This window comes from Cyclopterus lumpus, chromosome 8, assembly GCF_009769545.1.
Source record: "Cyclopterus lumpus isolate fCycLum1 chromosome 8, fCycLum1.pri, whole genome shotgun sequence".
NCBI classification, from domain to species: Eukaryota; Metazoa; Chordata; class Actinopteri; order Perciformes; family Cyclopteridae; genus Cyclopterus; species Cyclopterus lumpus.
The window spans coordinates 6,460,562-6,485,530 of record NC_046973.1 but is presented as its reverse complement, the minus strand read 5'-3'; the positions used below and the strand labels follow the sequence as shown (position 1 = coordinate 6,485,530).

The following is a 24,969-nucleotide window of genomic DNA, read 5'->3' as shown; positions in this document are numbered from 1 at the left end:
CAGATGCACAGGTACGTCTGAGGGGCTGAGGCTGGGGGCCAGAGGTTTACTGAGGGCGGCCTCGCAGCGTGAGAGGAATGACGCGAGCAGAGAGGAGCGCCGCTGTGCGGAGCCGGCCTGCCAGAGGGAACAGAGTCTCGCATGCTAATCGACCAGTTGAGACCGCAGGATAACAGGAGAGAACAGCTCAGATGTTGACGCTGTTGTGATCAGATACAGCTGATGGGCCACTTTGATGTGCAGCGAGGCTACATCTCAGCTCGTAAATGGTCGCTATGATAGCGCCTTACTTCATGTTAATGTTAATTCAGATTTTAAACTATTTTTTGTGTTGTCAGCAGCTCGTTTGTCTTTTCTCCTCATTTTGTTCCTTCAGTTTCGATTCAAGAAGCATAATGGACGTCACAACCATCCTTAAAGTGCGGTAAACAAAGTCCATATGCTGCAGAAAGAAATAACAATTTCTGGGTGCGTGGTGAATCTGTGGGAAGATTGGTTTAAACCTGTCTGGTCATATTCTGTGAAATTATATATTAAAACAAAAACACTGAGCCTTAAGGGCAACATATATTTAAAAACAGAGTTGTAATTTAGGACACTAAAAGCTCTATTATGAAATTAAGGAATATCCCACAAACAGTGCACTGTTAACCTCAATTAGACCCCACGCAACACTGTGAGGAAGACAAATCTGTAAGATTGTTACCTAACTGATGGCCTACAATGGCTATTTAAATCAATGCTGCTGTTTTTGCATTTAATCTCTAGGCATGGAAACAAAGGCGCATCAATCAGGAGGCTGCAGGGTGAGGGAGCATCAGCACGTATGGAGAGGCACAAGCTGAGACTGGCAGCCCAATAATGCTCTTTGTTGGAGCTTCGAGGGAAAAGACAGCTTTGATTTTTAACACCTCAGAAAGCTCTGCACACGCCTGTCATCACTCCCATTATTCTGGCTGGCGCATTACAGACCATTGACCCCCAATTTGACATGTGTTAAATATTTTTTTTCCCGGATTGCTGATCACACAATTCAGGCACGTCTGTATGTTTGCAGGGAGAAAACATGATGAAATCCCCCCGGTGTTGATGTGTTAAGTGACGCCTTCTAGACGCAATTGATGTAGAACTGCCATCGGCCACATGTCTACGCACACAGCAGCACCGTGTTGAACCAGAGCCTGAGATATGACGGTGTGTAGAAACAGTGGAATTAGAAGAGCATGAGTAAGAAAGAGAAGGCAGAGAGAGTGTGAGGACCATCTCGGGATCACAACAGTGTGTGTGTGTGTGTGTGTGTCTGTGTGTGAACACAGCTTCTCCACTCCGCTTGCCAACAGGACTTGCTAAACATGACAGGCGGCAGCTACATCCGGCCTCCTTATTCTCTCCCTCCTGTTCTCCCCCCCCCCCTCCCCCGTCCTCCCCCTCCTCATGTGTTGAGATGCCATGCTCTGTCGCCGGCTAATTACCCACGTCGCTCTGGGAGGGGATGAGATCCCCAAGCGGAAGTGACAGCTGCCTTCGCCGCCCTGCAAACAGCTGAAGGGCCTCCCTCCTCAGTGCGCCGGTGTCCTGACAGAAGTGATGTCACGGCCACTTTAGTCTCCACCTCAATTACAGGAGACCAGGACCAGGACTTCTCTTGGTCCTCTGTTACCGCTCTCACTTTACATGGATCTTCCTTCTTCTTATCGTGACTGAATTTCCAGTCGAGCCAGTTTGCTAACCAGTAGCCAGTGTCAGATTCCACTATGAACTGGTCACAATATCTAAAAGGCGTGACATGCAGAGCACGCTGTCGGACGTAAACGTGGAGGCCACCGAACTCGACGTTTACGGTTTCAAGTCGTGAGGAAATGATAATGAGGTTAAAGAAATGATAACGAGGTGAAAGAAGAGACAATATTCACTGGTGGCTTTTTATGGAGCAACGACTGCTACTTCTGCGAATGCAGAGCCAGAGATAGGAGTGGTGGGATGGTGACGAATGTCGATCTAGAGTGACATAAAAGTCAAATTGAAAAGAAAAGACTGAAACAAGTGTGTTTCACACCCGGCACCCCAGTGGAGCATCTGCAGGATCCGGAATGGGCAAGACTGGCTGAAGGCGGGATGTGTGAGCATAACTGATTTGAAAGATGCCAGCCAAAGTGACGACTCACTGAAGCCACCGGAGAGAATGAAGGTTGCCAATTAGAAGGCAATTACGTGATGCAAACCAACAGCTTCACTCCCACCGTCGCCGAGCTCCCGTTGTGACTAATGTGTCCGTCGGAGGAACCGCTCAACATATCAGCTATCCTGTCCACGTAAGAACCACAGCAGGGGGTTCAGTGATATTAAACTCCTTTCCAAAAGCCGGGGTAGGAAAGTGAAGAGCAGCAAATGTAAATAGATACAAGCCCAAGGGAATCTGTAGGAGCACAACCCACATAATGATCTGTCAATTTGATAGCGCGTGGGAGTAAGGGATGGAGAGAAATTTTCCCTTTTTATATTTGTTAATAGTCACAGCAAAGGGATTTATGGATGTGCAGCATCTGCCATTACCTGGCCAATTCAAGATGGCCATAAAAAGAGTGGGATATATACACTGGGTGGTGTTTCGTGGGCAGAGTGAATATAGTCGGAGCCTGATAATAAATCCACTTGCCTTCAATTTCAGCTTTCCATTATATTTTCTCTGAGGCTGAACATTTCATTTCCTGATGAACAGAGACCAATATCAGCCCTAATGGAACACCACAGCAAACTTATATGAACATACAAAAAACATAAAAAAAGCACTCAATAAAGTAGATTTCTCGCTCTCTGCTGGATGTGTACTATATTCATCTGTTGGAAAGTATTAGCCCTAACCAACCATGGCCGATGTTTCTTTGCAAGTCTTCTTTCTGAAACATTTCTGATGGTATATTCCCAATGGAGACAGTCTGCAGTGATTCAATACACCATGACACCAATTAGTGGGGTAAGTAACAGCACGGTTGGCAGAAGCGTTCCCTCTGCAGCATCTCAGCCCCCTCCTGATCTCATTGGTCTATTCTTATCAAGGCAGCTTTTCTTCTCACATTTTCGATCAAAGGGCAGCTCTAGCTCGTCAATGGCCTTGCCTCTTGCCTCCAACAAAGGATACAGTAGTCAATAACGAGCGCACATTATCATCAGCCGGTCTGCTTCGGCTTCGCGCCGTCACCCACCGGCAGAAAAAAATCGACAGAAAAATCTCATCTTCTACATTTTGTACACTTGTCATTTTTCCGGAGTTGTCAGCGTGAAACCGCTGAAAGATCACGACGGCGAGAAAAATGGACAGGACCGGACCCGCCTGAACTCCTCTGAACGCACCTCGCCCGTGTGACCATCAATAGTCTTGATGTGACCATCTCGCGCCAGCATGACTGGATGCCAACATATGTGTGAGTGTGTGTCAACTGGCATAAGCACTTATGTTTGTGATGATGAGCGACTAGCCCGTTATCTCTCCGCTGCGGCAGGAAGGAGGTGCACAAACTGTGGAGGTGCTGTCAAGCCCTCAGGCTGAAACAGCACTCTGCAGCGAGGAGAGATAGCGTAGCTGGGTGGCCGAAGGGGATCGGAAAAAACAGTGTGTGAGCAACGAGTGCGCGGAATGGACCAACAAAGCATTTTCTATTCGACAATTAATAATAGCAAATCATAAACCAACGGCTGATTCCTGCACAGACGCCCCACAGAAACTCACATTAAATATGGATGTGAGAAACGTCAGCGCAGAAAGCTGAGTATTGTACGTTGACACTGCAGCAGTTCTGCAGACGGCTTGAAGAGCAACGTGATCAGAGAGGAATAAATCAAATCTAAACTCACCCGTGCAGCTCCTTGAGAGAAACCGAGATCTTGAGGTTGTGTCCCAGCACATGGAGGGCTGTGAGGATGTCGGCCCATTGCACCATCTCACCCAGAGGACCCCCTTTCAGCACTTTGGGACTGAACACATCCCCAGACTCCTCTGTCAGAAAGCCCACATGAACTAGAATCTGAATGCAAAATGAAAAGGAATACAGTCAAGGCAAGAGGAGATGTTGTGTTTTATTAATGCAACGTGTGCAGGTTTGTTCAACCATTTCTGCACTGTTATTGTAGAGAACAAGTCATTATTTCCATCCATTATTTCCATCATTTCAACAAATGATTTAAAGGATTCACATAGGAATAATTTCAGATATTTGGCATCAATCAAATTTTAAATCGAATTGAGTGTCCAATGAAAGGGAGAAAGCAGAGTGACGGAAAAGTCCCACTACTCCCAAGAAATACAATCAACTGCGCAAGGAGTTGAAATGAAAAGTGACCTGCGGAGAACTAATTGATATGCAGAACAATGCGCCAGCGGTTTAATTGCTGATGGGGAAGGATGGAATTTCCAGGCTGTTAAATATGTAATGAAATTAGATTTTGTTCCATTATATTCTAGACCACACATTTATTTAACTATTTGTTTAAAGGCGTGACAGTGAGTTCTCCACATCTTACAGTAGATATCAACATGAAGCCCTCCGACAGCTGTTGGGACAGACAGTCGCCCCACTGTTATTAGTCACAGAAAAAAAATTGATAAGTCATCAAATTTCGCATAAAAAAATCTGAATAGAGTTGCAGATCCATGTGATGCTTTGTATTAACAAGGTCTGCTTGAAAGAATTCCGCCCATCCGGCTAGTTTAATAAATTGTTTTTTAAATGGGAGCTTTTCAGACTTTAATCTAATAACTAGAAACGTTTCCAATACCAATACAATACAAAATGTCATCTCCCACACTGCTGACACAATGGACACTTCCCCTGGGTGTGAGCCACAGCACTGTTTACCCTGCAGCGCTGTCCACATGTATGAGTCCCACATGTCAGATGTACAACTCAAGGAGGGGAAGGCAATAAGTTATTACATTTGACATAAATAGAAAATACACAGTGCTCAAATACAATCCGAACACTGTGAGAAGACCCCTGAAGGTTCAAATGTAATGCCATCTAGTACCTTTGCAGACCAAATAAAATCCATTTTAAAGGGCCTAAAGGGGAGGGGGTCCGTGTTTGACAGCAGCTGGCAGGCTGAGAACAGGTCTTGTGTTCCAGTTAAGATTACAACCTGATAAAAACCAACACAACGCTGAGGATTCATAACTCTAGCATCATAAGGACACCAAGTAGAGAGGCGTAAAGGGTCAATATGGGTTTTAAAGTGCACACTAAGAACAGCAAAACAGAACAGCAAGTTCAAAAACACGGATACGCTCTCTTCTCTAAAGATATTTCTACTTCTGTATTTTTGTTTTGGCGATGGAAGCCAAGCCTGCAGGGTCTGCTTAATGGACAGTAATTATAACTGTCAAACATACCATTACAATAGACAAAGCCCTCTCCCCAGTTGGGGAGAAGCATGCATTTTGGAAGAGTGAATTGTTATTAACAGAATCGGCTTTGATTTATTCAGCTGAAAACTGACCAAAAAAAAACACACATGCAGCAGAACGCCAGGATACTGCGAGCTTGTTGACAACAAGCAAAACACTACAAATGGAATATCTTTCATTCCTATTGTTTCGTTAAAGCTTTTTGAGTATCAAGCCGATGTTCAGCTACAGAGGGATTCGTAGAGAGCTATTCACATGTTCTGAAACAATTTGGTGAAACTGATAGCTACAATACAGTCCTCCGCCTCTTTGCTATGAGAAGAAAACAAACACATAATGACACTGGTCTTCATCAATATACTATATTCCTTTAAGACATGCATGTAAATGAGTCAGACATGACGCTTCAGGCAAAAGAAACATGAAATGCCCCAGGTACGGTTTGTGTTTCTGTTTTATGAATAATTGTTTACATATGGAAATGGTAATTGCTGTTAGCATGTGTTGAGTATACAGTATGTTTCTAGGGTGCTGACAACTACATTTAACGCTTAAATGAGCGACATAAGTACATTCAGATTCTTTATTTACTATTAATATCCTAAAAATGCAAAAGCGCATACATTCATCATAGGCTACTGCCAGTAACTAGCTCTAGCATAGAAGTGTTAACGCTAGTTTGTGATGTGCTAACGTATTCTGTTAGCTCTACTGGTAACTTGTATCACAAACGTGTGAATAACTATCTGTAAATCCACAAAACCAGCCTCAAAATGAAGAACATCTGTAACAACTGCATGAGAGTTTGAGGGGTTAAGTCCCGCTCTTCTTTCAAATATCTCCAGTTAGCAATGCAGGCCGTCTGTTAACATAAACTGTTCAGCCCGTGCCCACATAACCCTGTTGACATCACTGTGACCTCATCAAGACCAGTTAACTGAACTTGATGTGTGAAATGGGTAAAGTGTCTCTTTATTGGACAAGTGGAGATACTGTATATATATCATGAATATCATTATTGTATATTCTTTGGTTAAGCCATACAGTACTGTTCACTTGTGTTCAACAGATTTGAAGGTCTCTACCTATCAAATAACTGCATATCTCATTTATTGCTCAGCTACCGTGCGGGTTTAAAAATAGATGATGCTGTTATGTGCGCCAAGATTCGTCATATGCTCGACAGCGTAAATTATCCCACATATCAGGCAGTGGAACTTTGTGTTGTATATAAATGTGGGTCTAGAGTGCATATCAAAGCTGCACACATGTTGGTGGTGCTAGTTCATACTCATAATCTCTGTGGGTCTGAAGCAAATTGGACTGATTGGCTGGTCGGTTGGGAGTTTAACCAGTTTATGATATTCTGGACAGTTAAGCAGCTCAAAGTAAGAAGACTGCACATCCACTGGCAGCATTTCAACACAAACTAATCACAAAAAGGCAAAAATAACTCTGAAGACTGTGAAGATCTGCACAATATAGTATGATTGAATGTAACGTCTTAGTAATAACCACTGGAACATTTACAGTGTATTTCCCCTTTTTTCTGGGTTAATCCCTTATAAGTTATAGTGTCTGGTAATGGTTTTAACTTATACACCAGGAGGGGTAAAATGTTCATTTCATCAAACGTCTGTTCCAGCGGACACTTTGTGGTCTCTGTAAATGTCAGTGATGAAAGAGCATGAAAGCCAACCAATGCCTACAATGAGGAACTCTGCATCATCTGCTGCGTCTGTTACTCAACGTTCTACGATTCACGCCAAGTAGCTTCAGATAAAAAGACTTTAGTCCAACAAACTCACTGGTGTTCTGATCACTTAGCAGCCTCGCATGTGGGCATTAAAGGCCCGTCTGGCTTTCTGATGTTTGATCCAAAACATCCTGAGCAAAGAGTGTCTCTTTAATGCCTTGGAGCTGAGGAATGTTTCCAAACAAGAAGGAAAATCTGTTCTGAAACTGAGAAAATAAATTTTTACTGGCTCGTCTGTTTGCAACCACGGAGGCTTTGAAAAGATGAAATCGCAACACAGACTAGTTTTCTCATCCCACACTTTCATCCTCCAGTGTGTGCCTCGTAGTCACCCTTTTCTGCTCTCTCCCGTGGTTGTTGAGCTTGTCATCCAGCCGTCGAGCGGCAGAGGCCCACTGTGCTGCCATCCTGCGTATGCGTCTCTTCATGAAGCTCAGTGACTCCTTCCCGGTGCCCACCTGCTCCAGCAGAGCCCCGATGTCAGACTGGAAAACAGCCTGGATGATAAAGGAGAAGTAAAAATCACCGGAAATAATCAGAAGTGTACAGAACCTCGGATGTGTTCTTTACATGAGCCAGTGCTTAATTCCTTCATGTAGACCTTTTACGGACGTTCTACACCAGCAAATACTAAAGAACATGTGTTTATGAATCGGAATACGAGGAGCAGAAGGGGTGGGATACTAAAAAAGTGTGAGTCTTTTCATTAGACTGTATATAGCACAGCGAGCCTGTCATATTCTGATATCTGCTAGAGCCCTGGGGCTAGGCCTCTCAGACAGGTTGCCTCAGGGATTCCTGGATAATCCTCATAAATAAGTCTGCTCTCATTTTACATCTCCTCCTCCGCCCACCATAATCACTGCATCACGTCCCGATACCCGCATGCGAGTATTAATCAATGGAGTAACTGCATACGGGAGCACAGAGGACTTAGAAATGTACAGAGGAGAAAACCGACGTGCAGAAACAGACCGTCTGCCTCTCTCGAATACACACGCGGCGTGACAAAATCAATATGCAGAGCTGTGCTGTACTCTCACAATGCAGGTGAGTTATCGCTCTCAAGAGCAAGTTGTGTGCGGCACAGCAAAATGCAGAGTACTCAAGGGAAGCCCTGGGATTAGTGTCAGTGAATGCTGGCAATTAGAGCAGAAGGTAGAACCACCGAGTGAATTCATCAGGGCCCGTCCTGCCGGCTGTACATTACTCTGGGGAGAGAGAGAGAGAGGGAGAGAGGGGGCGGACGATGGGACAGGCCTCGAGGAGTGATCGTAAGCAGCACAATGCATCATGTGTTGATGCTAAAAAAAAAAAGAAAAAAAAAAAAGAAAAGGCAAATGATGCAGCAATGCAAACTGGGAATGACAGCCAGCACCCTGTGAGAGACGGTGTTTGCATCCTCCGAGGAGCTTTTGATCACAAAATGAGGTAATAAATGCTCTGCTTGGCATTGGGGAATAAGTTAAAAGCATTCTGTAGCATCAGCGTCAAGCCACCGACGTTACGGTGGCAGTATTTCAACAGCACCTTAATAATAATTCATTGTTATTTCTCTTCGTCATTCTAAATTCTCAATCGACTATAACTCATTTTGTCAATTTAGTCACACATTTATGCCAGCTTCCTTGTCACTGCAAGATGATGGACACCTTTGTTTGCATGTGAAGAGTGCACACATCCATGTGCCTCCGCTGTCGTCTTGTTTACTCCCGCCTGAAATATTCCGTCTCGTACTTTTCCTGATGGATCTTCTCCTCACACTGAACAGGTGCGAAACTAACCAGCCGTCTCTCGTGCAGAGACAAGGTCAAGCTCCCTCGTTGACCTCGCACTCGAGACGCAGGCTACAGCGCTCCAGGCTACTTGTGTTTTTGAGGAACTTGGACTTGGAAGTCTCTGCAGTAATAATTTGATCTTTACATCAAATTGTTGCCCCTGTGTTCTGTTCCTATGTTTCCCCTTCAGCTAGCTGCATGATGGATGAATGATAAGGAGATGTTGGTGTGTTACCTGTCTCCTGGGTGGAGGCTTCAAGGTGGGTGTGGCAGTCTGGTTCCTCCAGGGCAGTGGGGGGCAGAACCACTCCACCTCGCTCAGGTAGACCAGGAATGAGCAGTCTGAGCCGTCCACACCATAAAAGGCATAGCAAGGGTCTGAGGTCCAACGAGCCCGCATCCACTGGAAGAAAAAACGAAAACTCTAATCTCTCTAAAATACTTTGGATATTAGCCAACCCCCCTTACATGTGACAAAAGGCTGGTTTGAAATACATCCCTTGTGTCCTTTTTTCATTTTGACACTCTGCTGTCATTATTATTCACTCTCACATTTGAACTTTAATTAGATGCCTCTGGTCCTTTATTGTGGGGTATGTGCACAGAAAAAAAAAATGAAACGCATTAAATGCAGATGATGTTATCTGATGTTAAGCTGACTACATGAACCGTTGATGCTCTGAGGGTCGAGTACGCCAGATAATTGGTACTTGAAGTAAAGTTTAAACCTTTAAAAACTTTTCATGGCTTTCCGCTCACGGGGGGAGTCAATAAAAAAACAGCATGACGAGGTCGTCCAGCGCGGTAACGTGATAGAGACGTTCGACGGGGCAGAATTAGCTTGTGGCGCTCAGGTTAACTCGATTTTCAGACATGCTGCAAAGAGTGGACATCCAAGGAGAGGACGCAGGCAGAATACTTAAATAGTGCAAACGATGGGGCGAGATGGATTTAATAAGATAGTTGGGATCCGCACCTCCAGGTTAGAGGCGCTTCTGGTTTTTTTCCGCTGACGGTACAGAAAAACATTTTCTGTTCAAAACACCCCTGAAAGTGTGAGGTTAAACTAAAGCAGTTGGCCTGTGCAAGCTACACAAACTAGAACCGTCTCTAATGAGTGTATGCGTATAATGCATTCACACATTTATATGGTGAGGGACATATTTATGGAGGCCCACTTCATGCATAAACATGATTGTGATACTAAGAACGGTGCACCGAGCATATGTTTTTTTTCCTCCTATATGCTACGTTTGAGCTCAGCTATATATGTTTAACAGAAGGCGTATCTTTTTCACACGTTTCATCTTCTCTTATAACGTTTCTTCACCGATATCCACTCGTTAAGAGTAAGAAGTACACTTCGGCGCTCTATTGTTTATGCTATTATTGTACACACTGCTGTTTTCTGCTTTGACTGCTGTTGGCTGCAGTTCATAAAATGTATGAATATACAGTGCAGTGGGTTCATAAAACCATAGTCAGTTTTATTATTTTCTATATTTCTATATTCAAGCTGTTCTCCACAAAGGAGCCTTTATATGTCCTCTTGTCTTATTATACAAAATGTATGTTGCACCAAAATGAGTCCCCAAGCACGATGAGTTATTCGCTTTGTGTGTGAAACAGTTTGGACTTAAGTGAGATTCAGTGTGAATACTTACGTCCATCTTGCTGGAGCAGTCTGGGTAACGAGGATCTTTGGGAATCTCACATTGCCCTAACGTCCCTTCCCTGCCTGCATGGAGAAAAGACAAACGCAGGGTATTCATCAAAACCAACGCACACAAGCTCCAACAAAAGACCACACACATCAGCTGCATTGTTTTTTAGTGCACAAAGAGGAAGGTAATAAAAAACTGTCAGTTTTCTATTCCACGATCTTGATATTTTGTCAATATACTAGATTTTCTGCCAGGTTTAATTCTGCAATGCAACACCCAGCTCCATAAAATGTATATGTGTAATTATCACTGGCCTCGGACCTCACGAGACAGAACAGGGCTCCTTTTGATCAAACAGTACTTCCCCTGGGCATTAAATCTGTTTGTACATCCTGCGGCCTTTGGGATGAACACAGATAAATTGGAGAGTAGAGATAGTTAACAAGCTCCTGTAAAAGCTCGGCGTCCCCTGCTGAATGGCCAAGTCTCTGCTCCGTCTCACTCACTGGATTTACTATACATAGACTGCCCCTGCTCCCCCCTGCTCCCTCGCCCACCATATCTTCCTTGCTCCCTTTTTCCTTCTCATCCCATCTTTCCTGTCTCTTTCTGCCGCTCTCACTCTTCTTTCTCTCTCTCTCTCTCCCCCTCTTCTTCCTTTTGCCCGTCTTTCTTCTCCCCCGAAGCCCGGCTCTAGTGAGCCCAATTAAAGGAGCGGTTGCGGCTCCTCCGCCAGCATCCTGCCGAGCGTCAAAGAGCACAATCACAGACAAATAATTGCCCGCCGCTTCTGTCTGATTATCACGATGACGGCAGAACTCTCACGATGAAAAGTGCTGCTGCCTGCTGCTGTCAAAACTTTGCCAGGTTTCACACGAGCCTTATCTAAATGATATCAGACATTATGACTACAGGCAAATGATCTGATACATTTTAATGAGACATTAAGGCGAATAGCTCTCCGTCATAAAGGGCAATGTAGCGGATAGAGGTGTGGAATTGAATCGTGAATTAAATCGTGCTGTCCGATTTCTATTCTGCAGCCATTAAAGAAATTGAGAGTGGAGGCTAATAAAGAAAGCTGACAGGCCCAGATCCCATTAACTAGGCAGTAATTCATCATCATGATTTAAACATCCTGTAGCCGCGTTGTTATGATACAACCGCGCTGCGCAGGAGCTCCAGCAGCCCGACGCAAACAGCGGCTTGCCATCTGAACAGGTAATGTGGTGTGAATAATGTCTGTCATGTTCTATGTGATCAATCAGCAAGTGCACGTTAGACACAAATCCTGCATTCAGCAGTTGGGCGGGGTCAAGGCTTTGACAGCCGGGCTTAGGGGGCACAGGGGGAAAGTGTTTTTAGATTGGATGGATTTGAAGTGGACGGGGGGATTCATCCGAGGGGTTCCAGCCCTATTTGGTATTCTCCAGGTGAGTCCCTGTGTTTTAAAACCGCACCTCTGTTGCTGGCCACGCTGCGCTGGAGGATCTGCTCCACCCTCACCGCCATGTCAGACATGTTCTGGGCGATGGCCTGCATCCGCTCCACGAGCCCGACCGGCTGAATCCTGAACGCACACGACACAAACACACAAAGAGGAAGAGAATATCGAAAAGTATGACGACATACATGTTCTTCAAGACACTATTTCTCTTTTTTAGCTTTATAGCTGTATTTGTTTATCCCATTGATGCTACTTCTTTAGGTGTGAAATTGAAAAAAAGCTTTTAATACACTAACAGATAATTCATTTGTTGGGATAAAACAGTAATTTGGGATATTAAAGCAAGTCCCTGGGAGAGATGAGGACAGAAAACAATTAGGTTGTTAGCAATCTATCACCTAAAAACTGTTAAAACATATCAGGAAGCAATATTTACGATGCAAAAGGAGATATGGAGGATGACACACAGAGAAAATAAAGAGAAGACAATATACTGTGCAGTGTTATAGTTCTGAGAGAGTTTGGGAATATGTCTGTGAGAAGCAGAGCAACAGCAAATTAACTGAAACATTGTTCAGCCCAGGACTTCAGTCTTAGTTACATTTTCATTTGACACCAGAGTCTAAATTCATAAAAATATAATCTGCTACTATATCTGCTGAGCAAACACCAAAAGAGAAGAGACATCCTCCAACCAAAATTTATCTTTCTGTGGAAAAATAAAAGAAAGAAATGTGCTGCAACACCTTAGGGATGCACTGCAACACCTCCTTTAATGGTTAATGGATTTATAAGATTCATTATTAAATGTTCTTGAGAACAAGCTCAGAGAGCTCAAATCTTTTTCTTATTGGTGTCCGAAAGATAAAAGAAATCTGTTTGAAAGTCAGGTTGAGTTCATGTGAAGACAGCATGGTAGTTACAAAATTATTATTATCAGTTTAAGACAAAGAAAACCATGTGTTAAAAACTTGGAACCAGCGGTTTCTCTGATTGCTTTGCTTGAAATATTAATTCAAAGATTCATCTCTTTCTACTAGTTATTTTTTTGTTGATCCACAATAATTAATTAAATAACTCATTGTTGTAGCTCCAGCTATAAATAATAATAATTCTAATTATCCATTAAACGATTGATTGATTATTTCATTACAGAGAATAAGGAAAATATATTATTTCAAAATGCATTTTATCAACTCAATTTACTAACAAAGGTAATTGGTAAATGTTTGTCATTTTTGCTCGATACATTATTATCATTATCATGTTCTGCCAGTTAACTAATTAATCATTAAACTTACTGGGTGACTGGGAGGAAACTTTTGTAAATAAAAAACAACAATTTTGAATGGTGTTATATTCCATGTTATATTTTCATGTAGAGTTGGGGTACTTAGTACATCTTCCTCAAATACATGACTTCAACGGTGGGTGCTGCCTTCATTATAATCAACCAACATTCATCATCATCATGGAACTATATCGCTGCCGTGTTTTACAAACCAAACACAAAAATGAATTATTTTAATAAGCTCTCTTGCTATAGCATTTCTAGAATTTACACAAGTCATTAAAAGAGCTCCGAAACTCAGGGAACCTACGAAAACTAAAGCAACAGTGGTTCTGAGATAAAGCAGTAAACTCTGATTACATTGAGGCCACACACACACACACACATACACACACAGGGGTGAGAACCATCCCATATTTACACTGAAGAGACTCTGACCCAGGATCACAGCTATCAGCTGTTGAAGAGCAAGAGGACGACCTAATCACTTTTTTAACGACATACCGGGTGGGCAACGTTGTTTCCGCCTTAAGCTCTCGCACTAATCTCAATGGTCAACCCCCTGACCGTACGCCATGCAGAGGTTGTTAATCACCTGAGTTTGGATAAAAACATTTAAAAAATGTGGCCTTCTTCACTAACATTTCCCAGTTTAGTCCCTGAGAGGCCAATTAAATGATTGTAAAAACTGTATATGACAGAGATCCACGGTGTATTTTGTAGAGAAAATAAATTCTGTGTTATATTAGACTGCCAATAAAAATAAACACATTGTTTTGGCCAGTGCCCAATATACAGTATTTCCCTCAGGCCTTCTGAGGTGAGGCGTCGCAGCCTTTTTGTTAGTGTTCATTATTTGCTGTCAGCAGTCATTACACCATGGCCAGACACATTGTAAACTTCATATATTATTACAATATCTTCCAATATATTATCAGAGGTGGCTTCATTATCGTGTGAGGCAGTGCAGCCTTTCAGAAGAGATATTCCCCCGGCTGTGAGGCAGAGGGAGGTGATGTCCAGGAGCGAAACGAACAGCAAAGGCAGAACACAGGAGCTTCCTCTCCTCAAACCCAGAGCAGGTGCGGGTATGAGGAAAGGTCTGTTGTCAAGGCAACCACAGAGCACACGCATGCAAAACTCAGCAATGGCAGCTTCAAATTGACCAACAAGATCCCTGCATTATCATATATATATATACATACATATATAAATATATATATATATATATATATATATATATATTGGCATAGTAATGTAAGATAAAAACACAGAGGCTGAATAAATACATATATATATATATATATATATATATATATATATATATATATATATATATATATATATATATATATATATATATATATATATTTATCTTACCATGACTATGCCGATGAAATCCACCTTTGGCACACAGGTTGGAGAACTAGATAGAATGTTCTGTGGACGAGCTCAAGTTTAAACTGGTCAGCTTTGAGCTGCTGTTCATTACCGCTCTATTACAGTATCCTTCTACGACACTCCAAAACGGGAAGATCTTTTTGGTTTCACTGCTAAGGAATTAGCTACATTCAAAGATCAGTAAAGAGTCCCTTTCTCACTAACAATCCCATCTGTACGAAGCGTTGCACCCGGACATTCAATTCCCATCAGCAGATGCAGTTTTCACAGTTTTCACATTTTCACAGTAGTCATGGAATTGTAAATGTCAAAACCAGGCAAAGTCTGCCAATAAAGATCATGTTATTTGATCGAAAGGTCCTGAACAGCTACAGAATGACTTTGTGGTGACAAAGAATGAACTTTGATGAATGAACACTGTCGATGGAGTTTAACTCAGCCACCCCCTCAAGTGGGGGCTGAGGTTCACGCTCACATGTCCTCCAAATACACCCCAGCCCCACTTCTTTCCTCTAGTTCTTGAAGAAATGCTTCTTTGGCTGAGGTGAGTGCCATTACTCGAAAATAATTTTAAAAACGTTGCTCTTTCAGTTGACAGCAAATTACTAATGATTGTGCACGTAATTTGCAGCGTTTTGTGACTGAAGAATTAAAGGAAATGAAGAAAGTGTAATTGCTAATCACATAGTGAATGTCATTACTTTTTATCGTATTTATTTAGTTGTTGTTTTAATTTGTATTCTCCTTTTATCACTTTGGGATTTTAGTTGCGTGCCCACTGATTGTAGATTGAGCTTTGAAAATCAGTAATCTTGTTTTCCGAGGTTTCAAACAAAACAAATGAATAAATGATATAAATCGATTATCAACGAGACACCAAGACGCTGTACCTGTCCAGGGCCGAGCTGAGCTCTTCCAGTCTGTGGCTATCTGTGGCGTTACCCAGTTTAGACAGAGCATCCATCCTCTTCATGATGACCTCCAGCATGTCACTGATTTTCCTCAGCACCCCCCGAGATTCATGTCCACTGAGCACTGAAAAACACACATGTGAGACAGGTATTACTCGAGTAAATCAAAAGAGACTTTGGAGAGTTAGAAAGGCATATAGAAAAGAAGAAAAGTGATGAATTAGAAAAAGAAACAGTAACGGTCGGCTATGTAAATAGACATTTTACAGTTTACAACAACATGCAGCTTTATATTTGTAGAAAACAAGGTCACAGGAACATCTCAGATCCAATGTATGTCTCTTTGAATGGATTTAGTGTAAATCCACTAATTTAACACAGACTCACTCGCCCATCACGTTTTAAATCCATTTTATGTTCCATTTTTACTGATTAAATTAAAACGTCACTTAGTTTCTACTCTCTTTCCTCATTCTTATTCAAATTAGTCTGGCAGTTTTGGTTTTGACTTCCTGCTCGGTTCAAGTTATTACCGACCTGACAGGTGGTAAAACAGAATGATGCTGCTAATGAACACCTAGTCAATGAATGAGCCCGCAGCTACAAGCAATAAGGTCAAAGCAGGTCTCCAGACTGCATCGCTTGTGAGTCGAGTTCCTGACCCTGAACCATTTCCTTTGATCACATTTAAGCCCTGTCGCTCACTACCGAGAGTAATTATCAACGCAGCTCAACATCACCAAAAGGGTTCACGTGCAACCTAAGAAAACACAATTCTAAGCAGCAAAGTCCTTTTTGATGAAGAACACCCAAAGAATCAAGATGCATATTGGTGCCCTTGGGGAGTAAATTATGTGTGGTTTGAACCGGAGAGAAAATACTAGCAACCAAGAACAGCCCTTATATTGTTCTCAGAGGCTGAGTGAAAATAAAAGCCTCACCTCTCATTGTTCCCTCATCAATTGCATTAGGCTTTAGAAAGTGCAATGTGTGCAGACTCACTTCTCCTGTCAGAGTTAATTCATCACTGCACAAAGCCAAAGTCACCTTTCTCTGAAAAGAAATTCTATTACATCACCAGTAAATAAAAACGGGACCAAGAGGAAACACCACGCACATCTATTAGTCTGTGTGCATGTGAGTCTACAAGTCTGTCTGCATGTGTGTGGGTTTATATGTGTGTTCCTGAGTTCGGAAGAGAAACACATCACATCACAAACAAGACTTACAAAAAAAGCTGCAGTCCAGAGTCAAGATATCCCCCGAAATCTCTTCCCTTTATTGTTTCTATCTAATTGGTTTTTGGCTTAGCACTGTTCAGTCGTTTTCTGGAATATCTCCACACAAACTGGCCTAAAGACGTCTGGTTTTGAATAATTCAGCAGTCAGACAACTTATTATATATTTTTTTTCACCCACAGACAGAAAGCGACTAAATTAATTCCCATTCAGATTCGCAGCAGTTTAACAATACAATTTAAAAGAAGAATGACGCCGGATAGGGAAGGAGATGAGAGTAAAGCACCGCATGCTAATACATTACTACATCGTCCATTGTTTTCCACCAACTGTCTGAAACCTGTTGCACCCAAATCATTCTTATTGAACATTTATTTCAACCAGTTAGATAAAGAAAGGATGCATGTTTATTGTTAACAGATGATATGAAATGATGAAGTCTCAGTGTCTTTGGCGCTTGGACTCTGCGGGGAGATTTGCAATTGAGGGCCGACTGCCCCGATCAGCAACGAGATAGATCCCCCCCCCCCATCCCCGTGGAGTCCAGACCTGGTGGTGGCTGATGAGCTGATGGAATGATGAGTTGATGAAGCTGATGGATCCGTGGAGACTGGGCGGAGATGGGGAGGTGGAGGGGTGCGTAACAGCAGCATGAACGAACTGAAGAGACAGTCATATTTAAATGAGACAGCAGCAAGATGATTGGCTAGCCGTGTCATTGTTTCCATGTGCTTATTGGATAGAGGGGATCGGTTGATCTGCGCAGCTGGTGTCATGATTGACGGTGCAGGACGATGACAGCAAGTAAACAATGCGTGAGCATGTGTGAGGAATGATTGGCAGGAATGTGAGGAATAGATGCGGACTGAGGGGTATGGTCTTCCTGTCTGAACTTGCGCTAGAGCTCCATTTAGTTGTGTGGGCTCACAAGAGGATCATCTCTCAGCTCCAGTGTACTCGCAGCACTAAATCTAAACAAAGCCTCTGGGTTCAAGTGTGGGAGGGACTCACATTTCTTCCAAGTAATGCGCCTCGTGCACATACATTGTGCCCGTAAATCACCATTACCGAGACCCAACAGCTTTTTTATAGAGCTGAGCATTATATATGTTTGCAATCAACTGTTCATCAGACTGCTTTTTCCTTGTGAGTCCTTAGGAAACATTAGCTAATGTGTTTTTATTTTCCAGCGCACAGTCTGGCTGGTTGACAGTGGTGTAGCAGGAACTGATGGTATCTGTGTGCTAATGTAGCGCCTCTTCTTTGCCATTGCTCATCTGCTGCTTAATAAAGGACCGATTTAGCAGCAGCTAATCTCCTTTAACGACTCAATTTCGGAAGTGCCACAGCACAATCGATATCATGAACAAATTCCAATTAGATCGCCATTTGTACTGTAGCCTGCCGAGTGCACTGCGAAACATTGGCCCTCCAGATATAAACAACCGCCCTTGGAGGGAGCCACCGTCTACTATACTCACACACACATACGTGTTTTAGTTTACCAGGCTGCTAAAATCACAATTCAAATCAATTCAGCTTATTTTATATTGGGGGGGAGCGGGGAGATCAGCAGGGGCCATGGCGCGAAGAATGAGAAGAATGAAGGATGTATATTAATGTTCAATACAACTACAAGCAGCATCTAATGTCCCTCACACACTATTTTAACCGTGAGCAACGATTCGTCAACCTCAAACCTGCTGATTTAAATATTTCTATACTGTCTTCTCAGACCCTGAGACCCATCATCTGAAGCCCACATCGTCACGCCTGCTCCTAACTTTCAGTCACGCAGTAAACAGTATCTATGTGTTTTAATAACTATACTACCATAGTATTTAGTATGCTGGAAACAGATTCAGTATGTCCCAATACATAGTGTGTGAAATGTAGTATGCCAAGACAGTCTACTGCCCTTGGCAGCATGCTTTTCTGGCTTTTCTTAATCAAGATGTTCAAAGTTCAAAGTGCAATGTGAAGACGTCGAATGTTCAAGTCCCACTTGAACGCGTAATGGATGCAACAGTATCGACTTCGTAATTGCAGCTGTAGACAAAGTGTGCGATTGTGAACGCAGTGTTCGCGGCTGCCTTCTAGTCGTCGCTCTCCACCAGATCATCTAGCGTGCCAACAAGTCAGGACCCAAAGGCAGAAAGTGTCTAAAAGGGAAGGCAGTGCGAAGAAGACAACGCATTCCTGAGAGGAAGCAGCAGGTTAGGATCAGGAGAAAGTCCAGTGAGACGTAACGCTGGGAAAATGGCTGGAAATCAGTGAAAAGGGGGCTGGCTGAAGACTGCGGGGCTAGAAACAGGTGAGCGGGTGGGCGTGGAGGTCAGGTGGCAGGGGGTGCATTCCAATTGCATCCACGTTTTCCTCACTTGCGTCTTTTGCATGCAATAAGAGAGGAAATGAGGAAATATGTTGCTACAGTAATGAGTTATTATTAAATAACCCACGATATGATTTTGGTGTCATTTGAACACTGGAAAGTAAATATTAGATTAAATGTTTTGGGGGAAAATTGAAATGAAGTATCTCATCAAACCAAACCAAATATCAGTCCGATCGGCTGAAGCGTCCAATCATATAACTGATAAACAATCAGGGGGCGTGTCGGACTTCTGTGGAGGCTGCTCTCGTGTATCCTCGCTCCTCGATCCAGAGAAGTAAAATTAGCTTTGGGACTTCCGGCAACATCCAGTTCATGCGAGGATCGAGGACATGACAAATACGAGGCTTGGGATGTACCCTAGAAATGAAGGGAAATATGCTCCGATCAACAACCTTCCCTGTTGGACCCGTAACTCCTCCCCCTACTTTCCTGAGCCATCGCAACTAAAGCATTTGACATGACGGACAGATTAGTATTTTGCTCAGCTTTATAAGCTCCAAGTCAAACAGTTAGAGGGAAAAGAGCTTTGATTGATCAGTCCTTCTGTGGTTCATTCAGAATTCACAGATCTCTTTAAAAACAACACAAGGGCTATCTTTCTGATTCATCACATTCTGTGGTTCAGTATGTTTCATTAAACACCCCCAAAGTCAGAAGTCCTTCATAGTAGGCTATTTAGAAGTAGAGCCGCACATAAAATAAAATCCTGTTTACGAGTAAGAGCGGCTGTGCATCTCACCACCGTGGCCCTCATCCAGCGTGAGGATTTAGACGCCTCTTGACATCAGTCTCAGAGGGAGCCTGTGAACACGCTGCCTCACAACACTGAGGCTGATTCTGCCACCAGCAACTCCCACATTCAGACGATGTGTGTAACCTCTGGACAGATTGATCACTTAAATAAAATACCTGAATAACTTGCTGAGTAACTGTGGATGTTGTTTTAATGAACATTTTCTTCAAATAAGGACAATGCACTTGCCTAGCATACACAAAAACACACACACAAGAAAACACACACACAAAAAAAACAAGAGAAAAAAAAAACATACAACAAAATAATGGATGCAAATTGCCAGAAAGAAGCAAGAAAGTCGTTGCAATTAAAGCAGTCTCACTTTCTTTCTGCAAAAAAAGCTCAAATTGAAGATATTTTCTTTGTCTAATGTTGAGTAGAGGGGACATGTTGTCAAACATCAACAGAAGCCAGTGAAATATACACAGTAGCATCTAATATAACGTTTTTTTATTTATTTGAGAGCTAATTAAAATGTATATACAGCATATCTGCATTTAATAGTTGATTCATAAAGAATTGATTATAGCTGTGTGTCATGTTTGATTCATATTCATTAATGATGTCTCCTCCCTGTCAGCAATAATTGAGAACCAAATAAATAAGTCATCCCTGCTGATATGCATGAGACCTCTGGCGAGACCTCTCCGTCTCACCCGTCGCCCGGATAAATTCATGTATTCCCTCCTCATCTGCACTCTCACATGCACAGATGTCCCCTCACTCCCAATTCAAATATTCATTACAGAAAAGGCTAATTGAGATTTAGTTTTTTTTGTCCTATTCTTTGTGTAATGGAGGTAACTGACATCCAGACACGATTAGAACAGTAAACCTGCCACTTATCCTCCAGGGCGGCTCCGGCATCTTATTTCACCCGACAGCCTTTTTTTTCTTTCTATAGCTTCAATTAAAACCTGAATCTGTCTCTTTCCTTAGTTTTGTCCTCTGACCCTCCCAGTCGCCCCAGTCTGCAGAAGTAGTAGAAGTTTTAATAAACTGCACAGCCAAACACTGCAGCCTCACGCTTATTGATTTTTCACAGCTTTGAGCTTTCATTTGGTGTTTGATACTAGCACACCAGGCAACTGAGAAGGTGACTGACGGCTGATTCAGACACGGAGCTCAGGCTCTAATATTTCCTAGACACACAAGTGTCACTGCATACAATCATTTCCCAGAACGGGAGGTTGGTTTTATTCTCTTTCATGCTCTCACTGTTCAGATTTTGTGGAACCATAAAAATATGATGAACATTTGCATAAACATATTTCCTGTTTTCACACTGACAATTCTTGCATGAATACAAAAGAAGCAACCAGAATAGAAAATTCCACCGAAACCAAGTCTGGGAGTTAACTTCCTGACCCAGTTTGCAGCTCACCCCACATCGCTGACAATGCCTGATCAACATTACATATGCTCCAAAAGAGGCTGAAATAAAACTGCATACCAAAGTCACTTTCAGATCATATTAAACAATGACAGCGCACAGTGTTGTCAGGAGTTTTTAAATGAGTTGCTCTTTTGTTGGTGCATAAATTACTTTGAAGCTGACTGTGTGTATGTGTGTGTGTGTGTACTGCATGCCCACGTGACGTGCACACACCACATGACCTCACTCAGACAAAGGTAATAACGTTGCAGCATCTATTTAAAAAAACAATCAAAACTGGAGTACTTAATTTCCCACTGGTTCCTCAGGAGACAGCTTAATCAAATGAGGTATACACCAACACTTCTACAAACAAATGTAAATGTATTGTTTTTCCTTAACGTCAATCCTACCTAAAACTAATAAGCATTCTAAATACATTATATTAATCTGTTTGATTGTCAATTGTTAAGCCAAACATAACACCAAAAAAAACCATGTTGTGGATCAGTCTCAGCCTTAAATACCAGATCATAAATATCAGATGATGCTTTCAAAATCCCAAGGCTCTGAACAATAGAGCAATCTGAGACAAAGAAAACATGTTTGCAGTTGAATCTGTAACTGCCCATCTTGGCAGAAACAATCAGAGAAACCTCTGTTGTCGTCCTCACAATCAAAGAGACAATCACTGGTCTCTCCGCCCGGCGACAGGAGCTTGTGAAGGAGTGAACGACGAGCGGTCATCTTTTATTCACACGTCTTTTTTTCTTCGTCAAACGCAGATCCAGAAAGTGAGCTGAACATGCATTGCCAGTTCTGAACTACTGTTGAACTACCATTTGTCATTGAAACCAAGCGCTGCTTTGATAGACCTACAAAAGCCACACCCACACACAGAGCGGTGTCATTTAGACTCATTTCCATGCTTCACAAAGAGAGGACTGCTGAGCCATGAAATAAAAAGAAAGTCCTGTCACAATCTGTGAAAGGATCGCAGAGAACACGATACTGAACACGACGCTGCTTCCCAACCTGAAGCTCCGCTACGTGACTCAGTGATGGATTAAACAGAGTTTCAGCAGTACAGCCACAACAATGTGTGGATTTGATCATGTTTCTTTTTTTTGTGGCAATATGCACACAGCATTAAGGGTCAAATGTAATGGTGCAAATACAAGGGCGTGGCTGAAGACAGAGGGAAAACATCTGCTTTTGTTTAATGATGTAAGACTCTGTTTGCGTGCAGCAAAATCTTTTTTTTCATTACTGGTGGATATAAAAAGCTCAGGTAATGGAGCCGACAGGTAGGAATAGAGAACGCATTAACAGCTGAACAATTTAGTCTTGCTCTGACCGAGGTAAAACCTAAAAGCATCCAAGGCCTATTTCTACCTTTGTGACAAAGCTGCAGGAAGACCCCGCGTGGTGAAAGGACACACTGAAGGTGGTCTTCAAAGAGCTTATTAGAAAGCTACAGTAGACCTCTGGAGCCTTTAAGATATCTCGGATCAAACGCTTCTGACTTTCATGCTTCCTACTCTGGTAAAAATCCCTTCCCTCGGCCCCTCCCCCCCTCCCCTTTTTTTACATTTCTTCCACATCATTAGCTTCCTGCACCTTCAAAAGCAAGTGATGAAGGAAAAGCACACATTTTCAAAACTGGATCTATAACTTGGTATCCAAATGCAAAACTCATTCTGTGTCTCTGGCTCTGCAGTGTCAAAGAGTGCAACACTACTTTATACATGGCACATAAACTTATATAAATACAGGAAATAGCTCATGTTTTTGTTGGTGAAAACCTGAAAGCGCAGGTGTATGATTCTTTGTGCAGCTTCGGGAAGATTTTTGACAAAGATAACACAACAGGTAAGATCGACCGGGCTGGAGAGAACGATAAAATATGAAGAGAAAGTGGGAGGCAGGAAGGCAGAGAGAGAGAGAGAGAGAGGAGAAAGAAATAGAAAGTGGGGAAACAATAATTACATATTTTTTCTTCACACCTTTCGCTCTTCAGGCAATAAATTCTGTCGTGGGTTCTCTCAGCTCAGCCCGGCCATTTTGTTTATCCTTTCAGATTCAAAACACTGCGCATGTTAACGTGCCGCCACTGCTTTTATGAGATTATGACATTTCCTGCATGAATGTATGTGTCACACACACACACACACACACACACACATGTTGAGTGACAGCATGGCTGCAGGTGTGTGTCCGTGTGTGTGTGTGTGTGTGTGTGTGTGCTTATATGTGCTGCAGCTCTTCACAGTGTTCAGCAGCAGAGACTGGATGGCTGGGAGTATTATCAAGTTGCTGCTCCACTGAACAATTTATCGCGGCTCATTCATTACGCAAACTCCCCGTGCCGCTAATCCTCATCCCCAAAACATTTGCCTGTACACAAACACACGCACTCGCACACAGAGGGTGAGAATTTACATAGCCTGGCTCTCTCCCTGGTTCGCGGCGAGGCAGTGCTTAATGAGTTGGAGGCCAAAAGCCTTCCCTTGCCTGCAGCCTGTGAGTGGTTAATTAATCAGACAGCTCCCCCCCCCCCCCCCCCCCCCCGTTCTCTTTCTCTCTCCTTATTCAGCCCTGCATGTACTATTTCTTAAACGCGTGATAGCCTTGAGATTGTCTGCGGTGATGACACCTGATGCACCTCCCGACTACATCCCCTAAGCTCTACACTACCTTCTCTTCTTCCTCCTTCCTCTCTCCTCCTTCTTCCCCCTCCTTCCTCTTCCTCCTCCTCCTCCTCCTTCTTCTTCCTCCTCCTCCTCCTCCTCTCTCCTCCTTCTTCTTCCCTCCTCCGGCTCCTCCTCCTCCTTCCTCTCTCCTCCTCCACACACATGTCACTTTAACATGCACTTTAACTTAAACACACGTCACATGTAACATACACTTTAACTTAAACACACATGTCACTTGAAACACACAACTAAACACTTTAACGTTATTTGTTGTCCGAGCACTTTATCTTATACTTAAGTTAATACACACATTGCACTGTTGCTGTCGCGTTGATTGTTGTTTGTCATGTCTAATGTTGCACCTTCCGCCAAAAAAAATTCCTCGTTTGTGTAAACATTCTTGGCAATAAACGGTTTCTGATTCTGATTCTGATTCTGATTCATTACTACACTTTCAGAATGTCACTGATCTGCCAGAGGAAGTGCTCCAACTATGAGCCAACATTTTGATAGCACAATTATTAGTCAGCCAGTCGAAAGATATTTCAACGCTTAACATCTCGCACAACAAGCAACCACAGGGCGACGTGCCGCTCACCGATTGGCCCAAGCGATGGCCTGTATTATTCAGGAGGGATGAAATGATTACCATCGCCTCATTTGCATTGCTTCTTCCCGTGCCAGCTGGTATATGTCACAGAGGATGACACACATTCAACATTGTGCCAGGCGGCAATCGAAAGGTGACAGACAAAAGTCCAAAAGCCAACACCGACTCTCCCAAATGGCTCGTGCTGTCGTGGTTTATATGCAGAGGCACAT

The 24,969-nt window shown here is 42.8% G+C and overlaps 1 protein-coding gene across 3 annotated transcripts in view; it reads right to left on the bottom strand.

Annotated features, from left to right (window-relative positions):
- LOC117735220 (alpha-1,6-mannosylglycoprotein 6-beta-N-acetylglucosaminyltransferase B) overlaps positions 1-24,969 on the bottom strand; it is a 55,508-nt gene that overhangs the window by 22,750 nt on the left and 7,789 nt on the right. For all 3 annotated transcript variants that reach the window (XM_034539724.1, XM_034539722.1, XM_034539723.1), the window contains exons 3-8: positions 15,626-15,770; positions 12,057-12,166; positions 10,597-10,670; positions 9,168-9,335; positions 7,487-7,651; positions 3,853-4,022 (exon numbers count right to left, since the gene is read on the bottom strand). In XM_034539724.1, the coding sequence (XP_034395615.1) occupies positions 3,853-4,022; positions 7,487-7,651; positions 9,168-9,335; positions 10,597-10,670; positions 12,057-12,166; positions 15,626-15,770 (832 nt within the window). The remainder of the gene's footprint in view (positions 1-3,852; positions 4,023-7,486; positions 7,652-9,167; positions 9,336-10,596; positions 10,671-12,056; positions 12,167-15,625; positions 15,771-24,969) is intronic.